Raw genomic sequence first — 21905 nt, 5'->3', positions numbered from 1 at the left:
GCAAAGGAAAAGGGAAATCACAAGATGTGGAGAAGTCAGATGAGACATTTTAGCAGGAGCAGGAGTCAGGGTGCCTCTGGAAAGATGATTAAGGTTTGCAGAGGCCCAGAGGCCCAGGTCCTTCCAAGGATGGGTGTCGTGAGGAAGGTGGTGAGGCTCTCGTTCGACAGTTTGGGGACCATGTTTTCCCAATCCAAGGGTTAGGACACACATGATCTGGCAAAGAAGTTCTGTATTTCTTCTATATGTGAGAAGCAGTCTGAGAAAAAAACGTGGTCATCAAAATATTGGGATTTAGGGAGATTTCAGTATTTTATAAGGACCTGAGACACAGCATTTAAAATTGAGAAGTATGACCCCAATAGAGTTGAGCAAACTGGCTGCTAAGGTTGAGAGAGGGTGGGGAACAGGGTGTGTGGGTCCCTCAAAGGCCAAGCAGACGAGCTAGATCTGATGAGATAGGGATAAGGGCGCTGACCGAGTCAAGATCCCTGACTAGCCACAGAAGTCGCCCCTGGCCTTTCTGAGCAGAAGGGGATTTGGGGCCTTCACAGATTCAAGGAGCTGGGGGCAGTGGAGAATCGGACTTGGAACACAGGTGAGCACCAAGGCAGCTCCTGGGGGCCTAGAGGAAGTTAAATCAGTCCTTGGCCATCCCGGATGGAAGGTCTGATTGGCCAAGCCAGGCTACGTGTCCCTCCTTGGCCAGCAGAGGACCCCGGGTAGGAGGAGCCCCATTTCAGCTCTCACAATGGGAGGTAAGGCACTGCATCCCATCAGTACAGCACACAGTGGGAGAGTTCCCCCAAATCAGGAAGGGGGCTTGGATACCCAACTGCCAAAATTCCTACAAATGGTTCCAACCGTGGAAGGTTCTGGAGGAGTTGCGTAATGCAAGTGATCATTATAGAGCGCCAAAGTCACACTGGGGTTTGGGAAGAGGCAAGCACGAAGGAGAGCAGTTGGGAGAGTGCTGAAGTGCCTCCGCGGGGCGTGAGCATGGTGGGCCTGGAGAAGAAGGGGCAAATGTGTAGGCATTTCTGAGGGTTAATTTATCAGAGACCTCTGGGAATCAACTCTGAATGCAGAGAGGTACCGCGATCTCAGAGGCTTAGCAAACAGCTGTCAGAGCTCTAGGGGGTCACGTGGCCCTAGGCAGACATTCAGACTTCATCTCATTTCCCACTCTGATCACCAAGGATGGCAGGGCTCAGGAGGGATGCAGTGGCAGTGAGCTATTAGCAATGCCTGCTGTAGAGCCTGAAGCCTGAGGGGTGGCAAGTGTACCCTGTGTTTGTTCTCGCTAGCCCTCCAGAATGTCTCCACTTTTCAGAGGGAGAAACTGAGACACAGAGACTTGTCCCAGGCCACCCAGCCAGTGAGCGGCAGAGCTGAGATGAGCCCAGGTCCCCTGACTCCCGGGCTGCTGACCTGTCCACTGGGAACAGAGCTTTAGTGATGCTCCCCGAATCCCAGGTGGGCTGGCCGAAAATAATGGCCCCAAATGAGTTTCCTTTCATTCTGCAGGAGAAGTTAAGTATGTGAGGAGGTTGCAGGAAGGGCTTCAGGCGGGAGAGTCCACCTTTCTCTCCTTTTCCCTGGGCCAGATGGGCAAATGGAAATAGGGATTTTTATCCTCTTGACTCTGTGGCAGGGGAGAAGGGCAGGGCTGGTGTTGACAGCCTGGAGATGGTGCGAGCCCTCTTTCGCTTTTGCTTCTCTGCCACAGCCAGAAATCTGCTTTTCTACCCATTGTAAAAGAAAAACTGTGGCTTCCCCCACAATTTTCATAGATGCTGCTATGTATTTTTTGCCAATTCTTTCACATTTCCAACAGCTATGGATTTTGCCTCGCTCCCCTCCTTCCCCACTGTGGGACACTGGGACATGATGGGGTGACTTGGGTGTGAGGGGCTCTCCTTCTCTCTGTGGTCCCCAGCCCCATTATACTTAGGCCCATGGGGTAGAGTCCAGACTCCTTCATGAGACCAGCAAGTTCCTGAACCCTCTGATCTGGGCCTTTCTCTGTGGCCTTTCTACTTATTTGGCTTTCCCAAATATTCCTCAGCCTTTGCAGGGGCTGGTCCTTCTGGGTCCTAAGCATTCCCCACGCCGTCCCTGGCTGTGTGCTATCAATCCTTCGGGCCTTCCACACCTCCTCTGGGAAGGCTTTCTGGATTTCAGAACCTCAAGTACTTGCCCCTCTCCTGTGCTCTGGCATTTCCCCCACCAAAGCACAGCCCACCCTACACTTTGTCCAGCTCTTTGTCTGTCTCCCCTGTGAGCAGCCAGGGCTAGAAATCCACACCTCCAGGACACCCCATCAAAAACCACCCCCTATGCAGATTCATCAGGCACACTGAGTTTAGAATTTTCTTATTTTCTTCATGTGTTTTAGCACAGAGTTTTATAAGAAGGGGCCAGTAATCAGGAAACCACAGGGGCCAGCATGAGCTCTGAGGTCCCAGGCAGGCCTCTCCCCAACACACACACACACACACACACACACACACACACTCTCTCTCTCTCTCTCTCTCTCTCTCTCTCTCTCTCTGTCACTCATGCATCCACTGTTCCTCTACTTCTTCCTATCCCAGCCCCAAGGAGTCTGTTATCTCTTCTGCTGGGCTCTGCAACAGGACACTGCCCAGGACCAAGGACAAAGGTGGCCCCATCACTCTTCTTCCTGGAGCCTGGGAAAACCGAGTTCATCTCCAAGTGCTCAGATACCAGGAGAAACAGAATTCCTTACATCTCTTCCCCAAACAAACTCCCCCTCCCCCGCCCCTGGGGACCTACTCCCACACTCTCCCCCAGTACATACGCACGCACACACGCACGCACACACGCACATACACACTAGGGATTTCGACTGGAAAAACCAGCAAACCCTTTCCAGCTTGAAAAACACAAAGATAAAAAGACTGAGGGGGAGAATCAAAACAGGAAGTCATGAAGTTGGGATGCTTCCTGAGGTCTCGCCGTGAACTTCTGTCTGACTGGGTGACTGACTTTAGAGCATCACAGCCTGTGCTGCACCTGCTGCCGTTTGACTGTGAACCTACCCCGAAGCTCAGCCCCACATCTAGAATTTCTCAAGGTCAGAAGAGCAGGATCCAGAATTATCTCCCGGCATGAGGAAGGTAGAGGGATGTGTCTGTTCCCTGGGTGATATTTTCTGGGTGAGGAAAATGGACGTGCACAAGAAGGGAAGGGAGTCTGGTCTCAGGGAACAGCGTGAGTAGAGACCCAGAGGTAGGAAACAGGGTGACAGTCATTCACCCAGCTTGAGTTCTTGCTATGAGCTGGCATTGAAGGATGCTCTGAAGATGCCTGGGCCAAGGTCACGGTCTTCGAGGTGCTCACAGCCTGGTGGCAGGGATGAACCAGGAACCAAAGGTCATCTAGGCGGCGGGAGCATTGGAGGCTAGGGGTGTGTGTATAGTCATGTGTGTGTCGTGCAGTGGGGTGGGCAGTTATGTCAAAGCGGGGCCAGGCTGGGACCACAGTAGCTCTGATGTCCCATAAGGAGTTTGGCTTTTAAAGTCAAGATAGTAGGGAGCCATTGAAAAGTTCAGAGTGGAATAGTTATTGCAGCAGAGCTGTACTCTAGAAGAATTAGGCAACATTATGTAAGATGGATTGGAGAGAATTGCAGAGGGCAGATGCTAGAGGCAAGGGGACAAATCAGTGGACCCACTTCAGAAATCCTGCAAGACAGTCCTGGGAGCTCAAGCATGAATAAAGCCCTCTACCCAAAATAGATCTCCTAGAGGACTGCCCAGGAGTCTGAAAACCCAGGAGAGTCCACTTCTGGGCCAAATGGCTTTCTCTAAAGGCTCCTGTGAACATGCACATAGATGACCCACAAGGAGAAATGGACTGACGCATTACACCCCCCAGTGTCCTCCTTAGAAGGCTCCCGTTTATTATATACATTATTTCAGATTAACGGGCTGAAGACAGCAGGCCGCTAAAGTGTGGGACATGAGCCCAGTAAGTTCTGATTGGGATGGAGGGAGGGAAGGAGTGCAGAGGCCTGGGCAGAAGTGGCGTGGAGAGAAGCTTGTATGGAGGGGGGCGGTGTATAAATGTGTGAGCGTGCGTGACTGTGTGTGCAGCTGTGTGGGGGACCGTCGCTGGCAGATTGGGCACACCCTGGGGTGACAGCAACCCACACCTTGGACGAAGGGCACCCAGTGTTTAGGAACATGAAACACCCCTCATCCCTGCTGAGATGCCACAGTGGTACTCAGAGTTCTGAAGCTGCACAAACTCGTTCTAGTGTCACTGCGACGTGAGGTGACTGGAAACTCAAGTCTCCTCGAGTCACCCCTTCCCTGGGCAGTAATAATTAGATAATGCATGTGTAAGCGCTTTGTGAAGTGTCAAGGGCTGTGAGCTGGAGGGTGAGGCCTGCTTCACACCCCAGAGGCTTGGTCACAGGGGGCCTGACTTTGCCCAGAGTTTTGGAGAGAAGGACTACAGTACCCATTGTATAATAACTCTCTCATTTAATGTCACCTTCCATCCAGAAGAGAGAAGACGGCAGGCAGCCTACCTGGATGGTCTGGGATGCGTGGGGCAGCATGTGGAAGAGGGAGTGTGATGACGGAGGCAGAGGGGTGGGGATCCCCAAACATCTGTCACGTGGAAGCTTGGGGTGCCACCATTAGCTCACCCATCTCCTGTGTCAGGGTTATCCATTGCCCTGGGGCTTCCTTTAAATTGTACAGCACCTGCCGTGACCGTTTATCTTCCTATTCGCTTTATCTGGGCGTGCATTAAACACGCAATACTGTTTTTTGATTTCTCACCCCACCCCCTGCACCTACATCGAGTAACACTGACGGTCTCCGCCCCTGTCCTAGAATGAATGAGCGCAGGTGCTTCCCTGAGGCCCCAGCAGAATATGGAGCCTCTAGGGTAGTGGTTCCCAAACTTCACTGCCCAATGGAATCACTTGGAAATCTTAAAAAAAAAAAAATACTGATGCCTGGCTGCCCACTCCCAGACACTGTGATTAAATTGATATGGGGTACCCATCGGGGCCCTGGGGTTTTTTAAACTTCCCAGGTGATTCTAAAACAAAAGCAAAGTTTGAGGGCTTCCCTGGTGGCACACTGGTTGAGAGTCCGCCTGCCGATGCAGGGGACGCGGGTTCGTGCCCCGGGCCGGGAGGATCCCACGTGCCACCTAGCGGCTGGGCCCGTGAGCCATGGCCGTTGAGCCTGCGCATCCGGAGCCTGTGCTCTGCAACGGGAGAGGCCACAACAGTGAGAGGACCGCGTACCACAAAAAAAAAAAAAGCAAAGTTTGGGAATCACTAGGGGGACGGGGGAGACGGAGTGGGGGAAGTGCGTGTCTTCAGGAGCAAGTATAAGGTCTTCACAACTGAGTTGCCTGCCAGCCCCTTCCGAGAACCTTATGAGAAATTCTGAGGCCCTACTTCTGATGTATGACTTTTCCCCCTAATTTATCAAGTCTCTACATTCTGAAATAGGAGGGCAGCATAGCCAGACAACAGCCAGTGCAAACTGCAACTCCTCCTGGCCCAGCTGCATCACCTTTGGCAAATCATGGCCCAGAGCTTGGTTTTCTCATCCAGAAAATGGATTGTTACAGGAGGGTTGTAAGGATTTACTAAAACTTTTTTTAAATTTTTATTTTATATTGGAGCATAGTTGATTAACACTGTTGTGTTAGTTTCAGATGAACAGCAAAGTGATTCAGTTATACATATACACGTATCTATTCTTTTTCAAATTCTTTTCCCATTTAGGTTATTACAGAATATTGAGCAGAGTTCCCTGTGCTATACAGTAGGTCCTTGCTGGATTTAATGAAACTTTGTTTCAGACTTAAATACAATGATGTATACAAATTGCTGAGCACAAGGCACTTTTTTTTTTTTTGCAGTATGCGGGCCTCTCACTGTTGTGGCCTCTTCCGTTGTGGAGCACAGGCTCCGGACACACAGGCTCAGCGGCCATGGTTCACGGGCCCAGCCGCTCCACGGCACGTGGGATCTTCCCAGATGGGGGCATGAACCCGTGTCCCCTGCATCGGCAGGCGGACTGTCAACCACTGCGCCACCAGGGAAGCCCCACAAGGCACTTTTGAAGCACTTGTCAAATGGTCCTTTATCACCCTCGTCTTTTTTGTTATCATTAGTATTTCCATCCCGTGACCTGGTGTGCATCCCTAACTTCTGTCCTGGTATGCCAGAAGCAAGGCCCTCCAGTTGCAGGTGTGCCTGGCTTCATACAGTAAAAAGGGCAGCCACGAAGAAGCAGAGAGGGCATTAGCCCAGGGTCTAGGAATCTGGGAAGCCCAGAGAGACCAAGGGCCATGTTCAAGATCATTCAGCTGGTGAGGTGAATTGGGACTGGGCCTAGAAACCCTACCTCTTGCTAAGTCTGTTCTTTCTGCCTCACTACACTGATATCCCAGGTAAGAAAACATTTTGCTTCTGTGCACAGAATTCAGCTTTGCAGCCATGGGAAATTGTAGGAAGCTGAAGCTGTCGTGCAGGTTGTTTTGAAAATATCTCGTCCTCAGTCAGTTCAATGGGTTCAGATAAAGCCTGGACTGAGGCCCAGGGCACGCGCCGTTCCCCTGGCAGCCTGCTGGGTGAGCCACACCTACCAACCCGCCAAGGCAGGGCCTGGCCTGCCCTGCCCACACGCACGCCACACACACGCACTCTAAAACCTATTTTCAATTAGTTGTATAATTTTATTCAGTTTCAAGGATCTTATTTTCCCCTAAACTGTCTGCATCGTAATAAGGGAGTGAAGAAGCCTATATAAGCAGAGACATCTGTGTTCCACAGAAGCTTCTGGAACATAAATCTGGTCGACCCCAGTCTGCATCTCATTTCTTTAAGATCTGTTTGACCAAAACAGGAGAGGAATAGTTTTCAATCAAAACTGTGGTGATCACCTCCCACCTGGGGTACCAAAAACAAAAACAAAATAAAAAACTATGGTGAGTGTGTATGTGTGTGTTTTAAATAACATCTATATCTTTAATAGAAATTGTAAATGTTCATTGGGGAAGAATTAGAAACCACTGATATCCAACTAGCCAGAGATTGCCACTCTTAATTTTTTTTTAATTATTATTATTTTTTTTTTTTGGTTGCACCAGGTCTTAGTTGTGGCAGGCAGGCTCCCCAGTTGTGGCATGCGAACTCCCAGTTGCAGCATGCATGCGGGACACAGTTCCCCCACCAGGAATCAAATCTGGGCCCCCTGCGTTGGGAGCACGGAGTCTCAACCACTGCGCCACCAGGGAAGTCCTGCCACTATTAACTTTTGATGTATTTTTCTTTTAATAGCTAAGGATCATTTTGCATATATAACTTGATTCTGACTATTTCACTTACCATTAGAGCTTGAGTAATTCCCATGCCATTAAATATTTTTTGAAAATATGATTTAAATTACCTCATAATATTCCATTATATTGGTGTCCTATAATTCATTTTGGCAATGCCACATTGTTGAGCATTTATTATTGTTCCCTATTATAAATAACATGGCACTGAGTGTCTTCGTATGCTTCCCTGTTGACTGGGATAAATTCCCAAAGTGGGGTTATTGTTCAAAGGCTATGAACCTTTTAAAAGTCTTTGAGACCCTGTCAAATGGACCTGTGGGAAAGTTGCCATGCTTCTCACTCCCCTGCACCCTGTTGAGAGGTCATGTCCCAGCACCCCCCAACTCTGTCTTTGGCAGCTCAGCTGTGTTTGACATGCAGCCTGATCCCCAGCACTGGGCTCCTCCTTGAGAAGACTTGGGGTACATAACAGCTGCCACCCAACATTTGACATTGAAAATCTGTCCCAGCGAAGGGGGATTGGATTTGTCCTCTGAGGCCTCCAGGATAAGGCCCATCCTAACAGCATGAAGATCTCCCTAATGATTATAGATGCTGTGTAACAGGCATCCCGACCCCACCCCATGCAGCAAGGACTCTGCCCCAGCTCTGTTGAGACTCAAGCTCTCTTTGAGGTTCAAACACCAGATGGCAGGTTAGACCCCAGGACCACTGAGAAGCCTCCCACTGGGACAGTTCTGTGAGCTGACCATCTCAACAGTGATTCTAAAGTTATAAAACAGTGCAAAACCTTGACTCCGCTCCTGAGAAACTCTTTACACATCTGTTTTCTCAGATGTAAGGTGGGGCTGTTATGAGGATTAAATTTGATGATATCTGTAAATCAATATAAATTTGATTGTATTAATATATTATATTAGTAATAGCTACTAGTGTTGGCTTGAGCCCAAGTATGAGAAGGCAGTATTGGGTAGCAGTTAAGAACCAGATTCGGATTTGGTCTGTAGTCACACCCCTATCCAGAAAGTATAACAGAAAACAGAGGCATTTGGAGGGTCTGGGGAGAGGATTGTTCACATTTATTTAAATTCAGAAAAAAATAATTTCAGAACAAGCTTCCTTTAGAATACCTATACATGCACTTTATTGGTTTGTTCTTTAATTTTTATGTCTATCAGAGTAATAATTGTGCAGAGTTCATGAAGTCTGATAGTACTGCAAGGCCTATAGCACTACAAGGGAGGTGCTGGGGTTGGCTTATACCAACTCATGAGAGCTTACTGTTAAATTTTTAGGAGTTTTGCAGCCCAGTTTTTAAACACGACCATTATTAAAAATTAAATTATGCAACTTTCAATTAAATGAATGATGTTAAAAACAGAGGTACTAATGTTAAAAACTTATTCCTTACTAACTGTTTTACTACTATCTGGTGAGCTACTGTGAGTCTCTTTTAACTCTACTTTTGGTGATATCACCTTGGTAGCTTGAAGTTAGGCATAGTGGGCACTTGCCACTGAAATTGGCAAATGTTCCAAACCATGGCCTTTTTTTTTCCTGGAAAACCGGTTGTTAAACATTTACCAGCACACCAGGGCCTGTACCCTCGATCCCTATCCTACTTTGCTACACCCCTCATTTCCCACTCCCTAAAGGTAGCTGCTTCCAATGTTTTGAGCTGTGTCTTTTTGTACTTCTCCTTGTATTTCTTAGTTACATGCTTTCACGGCTATGTCTGGTTTTTTAGATCTTAGACATTGTCTATTGACTTCCTATTATGGAAGATGGGGATCTGGCTCTCTACCAGCTCTGTCTCCCCTCTTAACTGTACACACACACAATTTTCCTACCTCTGCCTTGCCAGTATATTATAGCACAACTCGTGTTTAAATAAATATTCAGGATTTACGTTATTACCATGATGTAAACATTGTACCCAAGTCATTATCACTATGATTGTATTAGCTTTCTTATACAGCTCTTTTCCTGGAGTTAATAATTGCATTTTAAAAGTTGCATGATTTCTCTGTAAAACTGTGGCTTTCATACTTTTCTTCTTAGCAATGAAACTTGTCTTTCAAACAAAATTTTGGGAATTTCTTGGCAGTCTAGTTGTTAGGACTCAGCACTTTCACTGCCATGGGCCCAGGTTCAATCCCTGGTCAGGAAACTAAGATCAAACAAAGCTGCAAAGAAAAAAAATTTTTTATATGAACTCTGCTCTATAAAATGGGAAAATCAAAGCTGCCAGGTTGAAAGGAGGTCCCTCCCCTTGAGCCATTTCCCATGGCTGCAAACAGTATGATTCAGTGATGAAAATCATCGTCACACACCCCTTTGGGGAAGGCATTCACAGAGGTCCACCTGGAAGGATACGTTACGTCGGGACCATCCGCTACTAATTCCCTTCCTGGTGCAGGGCCCTGACCTCTCGCCATTCTGAATACATTGCAGTGATGTGGCTTCACCTGTCCCTCCAGGACATCACCTGCAGGCTGCTGGCCAGAAGCTGCTGCTAGCTGATGGCCACCTATTGACTGATGCAGATCTGCCTGGTTGCCGAAAGCTTAATGCAGACAGCTTTACTCAGGGACCACTCAGGGCAGCCTTTGGGACCAGATACAAGGAGAGGAGGCTCTGTCAGAGAGCAAGTGAGCTGTGGAAGCAGACAATGCAGGGCCTGTCTGCCTGTGGACGTCAGAGCTGGAGAGAGGGGAGCTGGCTAGCAATAAGCAGGATTCAGCTCAGCTTTGAGGGTTATACCTGTGTGGGAATCCTAGCTTTGCTTTCAGCTGGGTAACCTTGGGCAAGTGGCTTAACCTTTCTGGGCCTTAGTTTCCTCGTGCCTAATTCCCAGGGTTTTGTGAGAGTTAAAGAAGCTGCTGTGTAACCCTAATAAATCCCAGGGCCACATGTGGCTCGGTCTCTGCTCAGAGTCTCAACTAAAGAAACATAGTCCAACGGCCTAAAAGTCATTGGAAAAGATATTCCAATTCGAATTGCATCCCTCATGGAATGTCAGAGGGGATCCCATTCTTAACTGAGAGCGATACACCCCCAATCCTTTTCCTCCATTCTCTGATTTCCCCCAGTGTACAGTGTCAGTGAAGTTCTTCTAAGTACAACCTCCAAGGCCTTTTGCCTCTCTCTTTCTCTACCTCATTCCTCACCCTCCATACCACTGCCATTTTCTCTAGGTTTTTTTTTTTTTCCTCTACGCACCTTGCCACTGCGGTGTCACAAAAAATCAAATGATACGGAGATGAGCTGATAGATATACAGGCAAGAAGTGGCTGGGGAAGAGGTTATGGCAGAATGCACACTCTGAAAGAACTCTTGCCCATCACACTGGTGAAGTAGTGATATAAGGCACGTGTAGCAGGGGCTTGGCAAAAACTGGTTGTCTTCCTCCTTATTCAGTTGAGGAACCTAAAGGACGGTGAGGTTTGCCTCAGGTGCCTCTGACCACCTAACCACTGTTAGCAGATGGGCAGTGACTGGAAAAACCCTCCCTATTTCCTCCACACCCCAAAAAGCTAATATTAAAAAGACCTGGGAATGGAGACACAGCCTCTGCCTGCAATTTCCCCTCCCTTCCCTGCCGCCTTTATAGACAACTAAGCATGGAACTACCCCTCACCCCCACACCCTTTGTTCCATCTTTTGTGGACTTCATCCCCCCTGCAGGATGTCTTTCAAGTCATGTACTGAGCACCCACTGTGTGCCAGGCTTGTAAGGAGCTGGAGATTCAGAGACAAGGAAGTCTATCCTCAGTTGCTCATAGACAGATAGAAACAGACTGCAATTCTGCATGATGGTGCCTATAATAGAGGGAAGCACAGAATGCCCTGAGCTCACAGAGGAGTTCTTAATCCATTGAGGGATCAGGGGAGACTTCCTGGAGGAAGTGTCGTCTAACCTGTATGATAATAACTAGTATCGTATATTGAGCATTCACTATGATGACAACCTCCACACTAAGTACTTTGCTAAGCACGTTAGCTCATTTGATCTTCACAGTACTAGTGAGGAACCTCTCTCATGACAGCTGCACTCTCAAGCTTTCCAGCTGATTTTGTATCCATGTGTCTGAAAATAAAGTTGCTGAAGCCTTAAAAAAAAAAGAAAGAAAGAAAGAAAAAGAAATGAGGAAACTGAGGCTCATTGACTTTCCAAAGGCCACCGGGCTAAAAAGTGGCAGAGCTGTGATTCAAACACAGGCCTGTGTGGCTCCAAAGACTATGCTTTCAGCCACAGGGCACTGGGTACAGGTGTTTTAAGATGCACACTGAACAAGCATGCCACATCTGGGAATGGCACCGCTCACATCCCAGGCAGGATAACATATGAGAGCGTATGGGTGGACCCCGAGATTCAGGCCTCTCCACTCATTCCCGGAGCAGCAGGAAAGAGCCTCCTCTTGATCCAAACCTGGCTGTGTCACCCGCCCTGAGAGGCAGCGGGGAGTACAGGCACATGGCCCAGTAACTGCCAGGGCTGCTGCCCACCAGGCTTTGGTCGTTCAGGTGGATAGTTACATCTTAACTTTAAACATTTTTACTTGAGGAAGGGGCACCTTTCTCTAAGTTGCACACAGGTGTCGTGTGGACACGCACGGCCCCACCCACCACCCTGCTGTGGGACCCTCCCCATGACCATTCGGTGTTGGGAGACTGCAGCCACAGAGCAGTATGGCTCAGCCGGATGCAGGGACCCAAAGACATTAGTGGGCCCTCAAGGACCTTCTCGTCCAGTATAGAAGCCCAGGATAAAGGCTCTTCTTTCAAGTCACCCCAGGTTCATCAAACTAATTCCCTTTTCTCTCTCTCTCTCTGTCTTTCTCTCTGTCTCTCTCTCTCTCTCTCCTCTGCAGACGGGCAGGATTGAACCCAACTACCCCAAGGTCTGTGGTCACCAGGGCAACGTGCTGGACATCAAGTGGAACCCCTTCATCGACAACATCATTGCCTCGTGCTCGGAGGACACGTCGGTGAGCAGGAGGGGTGCTCCGTGGGGAGGGTGGGTGCATGGGGGCACCTCCCTGCTTCTCCTTGGATGTCTTCCTCCCTAAATGCCCTCCTTCTCCCTTCTTTGCCCTTCCTCTGTTCTCTTGGTCATCCTTCCAGCTAGCCCCAGGATGGGGAGTTAGGAAGAGGACAGAGGGAGTGAATCCATGGACTATTTGTACCTTTAGCATGTTTTCATTTGGAGGTGTTGACTTTGTAGGTGAGAATCAGAAAAAAAAAAGATTAAGTGTGTGATTTGGCACTCATCTGTAGTCTCAAAAGGAGAAGGATAGGAAGAATACTATGGACAAGGAGGAAAGGGGAAGAGGGAAGAAGTGGATGAGCCATGAGGAAAAGAGGCCCTGTTCTTGCAGGCTGGGCAAGTGTACCATCTAGTTTTGTCCTCTGTGAGCCACGGTTTTAGGGGAGGACACTGGTCTGAGGATTGTCATGACTTATCCAAGGACCCAAAACGGTGGCCCAGGATTTGAACATCATGTGTTCCACCACTTAGTGGGGAGAGAGAAGAAACAGGAGAAGGGGAATGAAGAGGAGGGAACAGAGAGGCGATGGAGGGAAAGGGAAGAGGGAACAGGTGGGAAGGATGAGATACAGGGAAGAAAGGTGGCAGAGAGTTTGGAGAGGGGAGTTGAAGAATCCAGGGAGAGTAAAATGTGAAGCCGCTGCCTGGCCACCCTTTCCCCGGGCTCTGCTGACTTTCATACGTGGAGGTAGAGTCAGGTGTTGGCAGCAGGCTCCGTGTTTCTGGAGAGGGGCCCCATGCCTTTCCTCAATTGCCCTTAAGCAATGTCAACACCCCAGCCTGGAAGCAAGAGGGGATTTCAGAGCCTCAGCTGAGCTGGTGAGGAGGGGCTGCTCCAGCCCCTGGTGTTCCCGGGTGAAGGAAGAACAGGCCACAAGCATCTCTCTAGTACCCACTGGCATAGCCCAGGTGCAGGTCGTAGATTCCCAGGATATTGGAACTAGAAGGAACTTTGGAGCTCATGTCTCCTGTCTTTCCAGACCAGCCTGAGAGCTCCTGAGGGTAGAGGCCATGGCCTTTTTGGTTCTGAATCCCAGGCATCCAGCACAGAGCCTAGTACATGGTAAATACATAGTAGGTATTCAATGGAATGGATAGATGGATGGATGGATGGATGAATGGATGGATGGAGAGATGGCTAGATGAGTGACTAGATGAATGGATTTTTGGATGGATGACTACATTGATGGATAGAAGACTGAATGGATGGATAATGGATAGATAGTTGAATGGAAGGAGGAAGGATGGTTGGATGAATAGATGACTGGATGAAGGTGAATGGGTAGATGGATAGAATGGAAAGATAAATGAATGCATGAGAGAATGATATAGCCCAACTAATGAATGAGATTCACAGTAAATAGTCTCCATTGGTTAATAAATTAGGGGCTATGGAGGAGGTCAGCTGGTACAGTACTTAATAAAAGGGAGAGCTGGGGAGGGGCTAAGGGAATGGGCTTGACCCACTCCTGAAGGTCAAAGCTCTGAGTCAACCCAAGAGGATTCCTGAGAGCAGCAGCATCAAGGGCAGGGCCCATGTGAGCAGGGAGGGCAAGAACTTGTGATGGGCACGACCCATCAGGTTTGGCTACTTTCTTCAACAAGACGGAGACAGTGACCAGGGGTCAGAGAACCGACAGGCCAGAGGATGAGCACAGGTGATGGAGCCCAGGACAAGTGAGGAAACCCAGAGGGCAACGAGGACACTGGTCGCTTCCTGGGCTGAGAAGGAGGCAGCTGGAGTTGGTGGGGGCTGGAGAGCTCAGTGGTCAGTATAGGTTAGGACTGGGCTCAGTGGGAGAGAGGGCACTTGGAGGTGCTGTCCATTGTTCTCTCCTAGGTGCAGGGAGTCCAAGGAGTGTCAGCGACCACAGCCCGCTCCGTCCCTGCCTGTGCTGAAGTGTTGAGCCACTGTCACTAGTCATTGAAGAGCAAACACCCCTGAAACTCAGGGCTGCCTTACACTGACTTTTCCAGCCACTCTGGGCTGGACACTCTATGTGCCATTAGCCCTCATTGACACCATGTGCGACAGGCATTGCCACCCCAAGCTGAGGGCTGGGGTCAGGTCACAGAACTAGAGAGGAGAGGAGGACTGCTGGCCCCAGAGCCCACGCTCTTCCTGATCTATGAAGTCTTGTGATGACACGAATACAGAGAGTCCGTGTTGGAAGCCTCAGGCCCCTCCCGGTGTCTCGTATTTCACCGGGGAGCCAGCTGGGAAGGAGAAGGGCAGTGTCCATCTGGGTGTGGGGGGACAGGTTAGGCTGGGCTCTCAGAGTTGCTGGCTGTCCTGGCTCCACCTCAGGTCTGAACTTCCTGAATCAGGGCGAGGGTGGGAGGGGTCACTCGCCCTGATGGCCCTGCCGGGTTCTAGCTCAGTACCTTATTTCACCTGAGTCAGGCGCCACGTCCTCCAGGACCCAAGCTAATAAACCAGACGCCCATGCTGTGTGCTCAAGAAAAGCATAGGGCCCGGCCCTGACTGCACGAGCCAAGCAGCTCTCTTCAGCTTCACACACATTGGACCACAGTGTGCCTGCCTAGGATGCTGGCTTCAATGACAGCTTGACTGTGGACTCTGCTGGACCTGGAATTGAATCTCAGCTTCACCATTTACTAGCTGGGTGACCAAGGGCATGTTATGTACCCTCTCTGAGCCTCAGTGTTGCTCCTCTTTTTATAGCAATAATACTGGTACGTCCCTGAGGCAGTTGCTATGAGGATGGGAGGTCTGTGCCTAGCACTATGCCTGCTGGTCTCAGGATGCAGAGTGAAGTCGTTGCATCCACAGAAGGTCTAACAGAGCACTATGTGCACAGGGAGGAGAGAGGAATTACTTTTGGCCGAGGTACAGGCAGGGTAGAGGGGGTTAGAGGGCTGAATAGACCCTGGAGAAGCAGGACTTTGACAGCAGAGAAAATGTTCTAGGAGGCCCAGGGAAAGGACATAGGCAAAGGCCTGGAGGGAGTATGTCTCTGTCCACTTGGGCTGCTATAACTAAGTACCACAGACTGAGTGGCTTTTAAACAACAGAAATGTATTGCTCATGGTTCTGGAGGCTGGAAGTCTGAGATCAGTGTACACCATGGTCAGGTAAGGGCTCTCTTCTCATTGTGTCCTCATATAGTGGAGGGGGTGGAGCTCTGTGGGGGTGTCTTTTATAAGGTCACTAATCCCATTCATGAGGGCCCCACCCTCATGACCTATTGCCCACCCCCAAAGGCCCCACCTCCTAATACCATCAGCTTTGGGGGTTAGGATTTCAACATATGAATTTGGGCGCAAGACAAACATTCTGACGATAGCAGAGTTCATATGGTGTGCTTGGGAGACTGGGTCATCTGGTGTGGCTGGGGCCCTGGGGTGGTGACCAGGGAGGGGAATGGGCAGGAGGGGTGGCCGCAAAGGGAGGTTGGGAGCAGAGAGAGAAGGCTTGGGACACCAGGGTGAGCAGCTGAACTTTGAAGTGAGACTTGTGCTTCTCAAGCCATCCGAACATGAGCCAGGACACCACGTATGCAGTGTGGAGACACTGCACACTCTGGGGGTCAGGGAAGGGGCTGGGGGGTGGTCACAGGGGCTCTGTGGAGGAAGTGGAGCCCAGGCACGCTGGGCAAATGCTGGAATATGGCTCAGCAGAGAGAAGGGGAGTACCCAAGAGAAGGGTATGGCTCGGGTACATGTCAGGGTGTAAAGAGAAAGGACACCGGGCTTAGGGGCACAGGGAGAGAGAGGATGGCCCGGAGCCACTGATCCAGAGAGAAGGGGATGACGTCACAGGTCAGCGAGGATCTAAGCTCTTGCTCTGGTTGCCAGTCCAGCTGCCTAGAAGCAGCCGCTCACAAACCCTCGCTTTGCCCCTCAGGTCTCCACCCCTCCCCAGCCTCAGGGCCAAGGATCTTGGCATTGGAGTCAGCACCCCCTGACACCCCGAGGCTGGAACCATGCCCCTCCTGGAGAAGGGCACACTGAGGGCCCAGGGGAAGCCCCTGCCCAAGGTCACACAGGGAGTCACATCCCAGACAGGGCTGGAACCCAGGTCTCCTGACTCCCAGCCAGCACCCTGAGCACCTACTCACAGCCCTAGTTTTAAGTGAGGAAACTGAGGCTCAGAGTCTGGAAGGGCTGACAGTTCAGATCCATCCAACACTCAGTGTTTCGATCTCAGCATGCTCTCTGTGCAAAGCCCTTGTGGAGCACCGAGAGCACATGGAGCCGGGCATTCTCACCCAGGTCCTGGGAGGGGGGCTGTAAAGGCAGGGGACCAGCGGCCCCCAAGGTGGGGCGAGGAGGCCAGTCAGCGCTGCCAGGACCACTCTGACTGACCTTCCCGCCTCTGCCAAAGCCCCCTCCACGGGCAGGCCTCCCTCGAGCCTCTGCAGACCACACGGTCAACTTACTGCGCCTCAGACATGACACCCAGAACCAAGGTTAAGAGGTCAGTCAGCACACCTACTGTGCGCCAGGCACTGTGATACACACCAGGACTAGGGAGGGAATCAGACTGAAGGGGCCCAGAGAGATGCCGTTCGCAGCACGCCAGGCCCACGTATCCCAGCAGGCCCTGCACACCCACTGCCACCCTTCCCCCGCCCTCTACTTGTCTCACAACATTCAGAGGACACTGAAGGGATGGATCTAGCCAGCCCCCACCCCCTCCCAGCTCCTCTTCCATATCCCCATCCGTTGAAAAATGTCCAGTGATGTCCATCCCCCATGTCCCTCAGGATCAGCCTCCCCTCCCCCCAGCCTCCCCTCCCCGACAGCGTGAGGAGGTCCTCAGGAGTCTAACCCCATCCTTCCAGGGAGCCAACGGAACATACCCAAGCCCTTTCCCAAGGGGCTTCCATCCTGAGGGAGAGATGGGGGCTGTAACTCTCCCTGGCATCTGGCAGAATCCAGTTCTTTCCGCCGCTGGGTGATGTCACCTATTGTTGAAGGGCTGTGCTTTTTATAGCTTCTGCCGCAGCTAGGGAGGGAGGCTGGCAGGCGGTAGGGAAGGGCAGTATGGGTTTCCAAGCCTCGTGCTCCCAGCCCTTCTCCAGCAGCCACAGAGAGAGGTTTCTGACATCTCAGGGAGAGGAGAGAGTGATCCCAGAGGGAGGAGGAGGAGGGAGGCAGGCCCCTCTCCCAGGCTCAGCATCCTTCCTTTCCCTTCTATTCCTCTGCTTCTCCATCCAGCAGCTGCCCTCACCCCCCAGGTGATGCTCCTCCCCAAAGAACCTGGGGGTGGGCTGGGGCAGGATGAGAACCCTGCTGGAAGCAGCCAGAAGCCACCCACCACCCTGCTCCTACACACACACACACGCACACACGAGTTTGAGAACCAATACCTCTCTGAGGTGAAAGGGAGCAACACACTCCTTTTGGAGATGGAAGGACAGCAGCCCCGAGAGGCCTTACCAATGCACTTGGCAGCTGCAGAGACACTACCAGTGTGCAGGTGTGGCTCAGTCGTTAGGCAGCCAGGCTCAGGAGGCCATAGCCTAGGTTCAAATCCTGGCCCTGCCACTTGCCGTGTCTGTGATCTTGAAATAGTCCTGCTATAAAATGGGGACCATATTGGGCTTATCATGAGAACAAAATGAATATAGTGTTTCTTGGCTACTAAAAACTCCATAACCATTGATGTGGGGACCAAAGAGTTTAGATAACCTGCCCCGGTGAGGGCTGGCCAGAGGGTTGGAAGAGAGAGACACAGTGCTCTTTCCACTGTATCTCACTCTTTGCTTCTTGAGGCCCCAAATAGGCCTTCCATCACTGGTTTCCAAAAAAAGACTAAGCTGAATGCTAAGCCTTAAAATGTAGGAAAGAAATCCCCACCAGGTCTGCCTTCCCATTCAGAACTAAAGGGGTGATTTGCCATCTATCTAGCTCGCCACCAGCCAGAGCAAGGGCTAGCCTGCTTCCTTACACGTGACTCATTGCTGAATCTGCTAATGGTCAGAAAGTTTCTGGGCTTCTCAGCTTCTTCCATTGGTTTGTTCATTGAACAAGTATGTCTTAGGTGCCTATTATATTCCAGGCACTGTTCCTCACCCTAGAGATAGGGCAGTGAATTTAAAGACCCCACCCGTGTATGGAGGAGTTGACCATCAGTGGGAGGCCTTGAAGGTTGTCTGTGACCCAAATGGGGTAATTTTTAGATTCTTGAGGCCAGGGAGTGGCACCTCTTTTTTGGAACAGATGAGCAGAAAGAGAGACCATGCCCTCTCCAGGCTGTCAGAGTCCATCCAGGGAAGAAGGAAGGGATTGGGCAGGGGCAGGGGTTCAGAAGAGAGAAACAGGGCAGTTTGCCTGATTCAAATCCTGAGTTTGAATCCCAGCTCCCCACTTCCTGGCTGTGCAACCTGGGCAAGTTTCCTAACCTCTCTGTGCCTCGTTTCCTTACCTGTGTAAGAATAGTCATTAATGATAATAGTAATAATAATAGGTAGCACATATCCTTTCATGTGTCCAGCCTCACATTTACCATTTCATTTAATCTGCTGGCAGGTACCTCACAAGACTCTCAGCAGTAGGTGCTCAATTGGGCTTCCTTCTGGGCCCTCAGGTGGCCTCTCTCACCTCCCTCTCTTAGGGGTGATTTGTTTCCCATGTTGGGAAACAGTTAAGTGGTCAGAAGATAACATTAAGGTAGACTTTGAGGTTCTACCTCTTGTTCGGGTGAGTGACGGTAAACTCAGTTTCTAGTAGTAAACAGAATAGTTGGCAAGAAATGAGGAGGTGGGAGTTCCAAGACCCTCTGGGTGAGACCCTCACGGTTTCTTTCTTCTCGCTGCAGAAGAGACATGAGAGTTGCTCTGATCTCAGCCCCAGGCAGTGTTTCTGTGGATTTGTTGGATGGAAATCCTAGGACCAATGGCAGTGTAATGTAGTACAGCTAAATTGGATGCCATCAGAGGGTAGTAACCATATCTTATACTTGCCTGTTCCTCCCCGCACTACTCCAAACGGGGTTGTTTTTGAAGTAAATACTAAGGAGTTGGAATCCATAGCTTTACCCAGCTACTTAGGACCACTGTGAACTCCAACTCCTTGTCTTAGCTCCTATACATCAGATACAGACAATAAGTAGCTTGTTTGCTGTAGCTGTGTAACAAGCAATTCCCCTAACCATAGCATTCTTTCCCTTAGAACAGTGTTGTCAGAGGGGCTGAGTAGGCCCTCACTAGGCCCTGGCCCTAAGTCACTAGCAGCCACAATCCTCAATGTATCAGAAAGCAGAGAGACCCAGCCAGACACCTTCCTAATCACATAATAATTTTAAAGAGGAAATGTATTTGCATTCCATAAAATGGAGACAGACTTCATACCACATTCATTGACTACACAGGGGGCCACAAAGCACAGATGAAAAATAGAAATCACATCTAAAATCTGACCTATCTAAGACTTGTATATAATCTTTAATTAATACCAAGCACGCATTGTTAAGTATTACTAAGGGTGCTTAGTAATCTGCTTCGTAGGGTATATATCTAGTCTTCATAACAGCTGTAACGTAGGTGTAATTGTTCTTACAGTTGGCAAGACTGACGTTCAGAGAGGCTAATAAGTTGGCTGAGGTCTCACAGCCGATAAGGTCAGAGCCTGGATTCGAATGGAGCTTGTAAGGCCACAAAGCTCTCACTTCCTTGGCCCAGCTGCTCCCTCACCCATGCACAGGGACACTTGGTTTTGCAGCTTTATAAACTGTCCCTTTCAGCCGCCTTGGCTTAGCCTTGTCTGCACGTGTCTGCTGTCAACCCCACAAGACTGTGAGCTACTTGAGACCAAGGACTGGCCCCCGGTGGCCAACGGTGTGACCGGGGCGGGGGAGGGGGGTAGGCATATTTCATTGGATTGATTGGAACTGAATTTAACTAAACAGGGCTCTGACCCAGGGACCTATGAAAGGGACAGTCCCAGGCACAGCTGGCTTGCTGGAGAAAGCGCTTTTACCACTTCTCCCCTCCCCTTCCTTCCAGAAATCCCGTTTGGCAGACTCTATTTGGTTTCCTGTTGAATTGAAGTAACCTCTTTGAGAGCAACCTCTGAACAGATCTATAGCGCTCCTCCCACACCCATCCACTCTTTGTTCCCAGCAAATCCCTTGAATATTTAGGGACTGGAATTCCTTTTCCAGCTACTTAGGCCCACTGTGAACTGCAGCTCCTCCTCTGAGCTCCTGTCGTGCGTGCTGCCAACTGTTAGCTGTAGTGGTGGATCAAACGGAGCTAGTCTCTTCCCCCCCGGTGATAACATTCAATGATGTCAAAAGCAGAGAAGTTTGGAAGATTAATACTGTCTCAGTGTGCAGAAGAGAAAACTGGGGCCCAGGGAGAGAAGTGGCTGGAATCAAATGGAGTTATGAGGCAAGACGCCTCTCTCCTTCTCTGTGGGACATTTTCCATTTGAGACCCAAGACTAGCAGTTATTGGTGAAAACAGCTCTTGGCTTCCCCCCTGCAGCCCTACATTCCTCTGGACTTGGCGCCAGTCCGGGGGCTGAGCCTGGTCACAGACAGTGCCTGCCCTCTCCATCCGCTTGGCTTAGCCCCTCGGTTCCTAGGCAGAGCTGTCACGCCAACAAATCAGCTCCTATGGCTAGAAAGCCTCAGACTCACAAGGACCCTGAAGCTCAGTTTAGCTCAACCCACACACCTCTAAAAGGTACATGCCTCTCAATTCATCATCTGGATGAGGATCCTGAACCTCAGAGAGGTTAACTGGCTTGTCCAAGGTCATCCAGCTGGTCAATGGGATTAGAGCCTGAGTGGACCCGCCCTTCACAGCTTCCCCCGTGTCTCTCTACCTTACCCTGCACGTGATGCCATCCAGGGATGCCTCCATTAGCTGGCTCCTCGGGAATTAGGCTGTTCTGGAAAAAGGCTTCCTTCTGAGCCTCAGCCGGAGCAGGATTCCTTGGGACGTCGATAACCAGGGATGACACACATGGCCTCTGGCCCCCCCCCGCCCCACACCAGCCGGGCTGACCCTCCTGCGGCTTCTCTGCCCAGTGTGCCTGAACCCACACACGGGGTCATTTTTCTGTCTCATCCTTCCCCACATTCCCAGCCTGTCTTTTCAAATGTGGTTCACATCCCCTCTTCTAATAACACTGTGCCTCCTGACCCTCCCACCCCGTCACCCCCAAGACTGGATTCAGGGCCCCCAGCTCTGTGCTCCTGTAGGTTCTCTGCCATGTGCGCTCAGGAGCAGGCTATGGGGCAAGCTCAGCGCCCCTCCCATTGCCTCATTGTCCCACGGCCTGGCTCATAAGAGGTGTGAGTGGAATGAATGAGACTCAACTTTCGGTTTCAAAGATTTTCTCAAAGGCCAGATTTTCTCCCCTTCCTAATCAACGCTTACACACTGAATGACATGGGTTCACGTGTGTATGTACTTGTCTGGCCATAGACAAGATCCTTTGCCCCCAAATGCCTCCACGCTGGCCTGCCTTTCTGCTCCTTCAAGTTTCGTCCTCTTGACCCTGAAAGCATCTCAGGCTTCCTGCTCAAGTGTAA

The 21905-nt window shown here is 50.4% G+C and overlaps 1 protein-coding gene across 1 annotated transcript in view; it reads left to right on the top strand.

The window, feature by feature from the left end:
• CORO2B (coronin 2B) overlaps positions 1–21905 on the top strand; it is a 139993-nt gene that overhangs the window by 100852 nt on the left and 17236 nt on the right. The window contains exon 3 of the mRNA XM_089907068.1: positions 12219–12335. Within this exon, the coding sequence (XP_089763194.1) occupies positions 12219–12335 (117 nt within the window). The remainder of the gene's footprint in view (positions 1–12218; positions 12336–21905) is intronic.

Source organism: Delphinapterus leucas, chromosome 2, assembly GCF_059928025.1.
Source record: "Delphinapterus leucas isolate spDelLeu-1000000601 "Yukka" chromosome 2, BTC_Dleu_Yukka2, whole genome shotgun sequence".
Classification (NCBI taxonomy): domain Eukaryota; kingdom Metazoa; phylum Chordata; class Mammalia; order Artiodactyla; family Monodontidae; genus Delphinapterus; species Delphinapterus leucas.
Note: the sequence above shows the minus strand (reverse complement) of the source record. Positions and strands in the feature narration are given on the sequence as shown.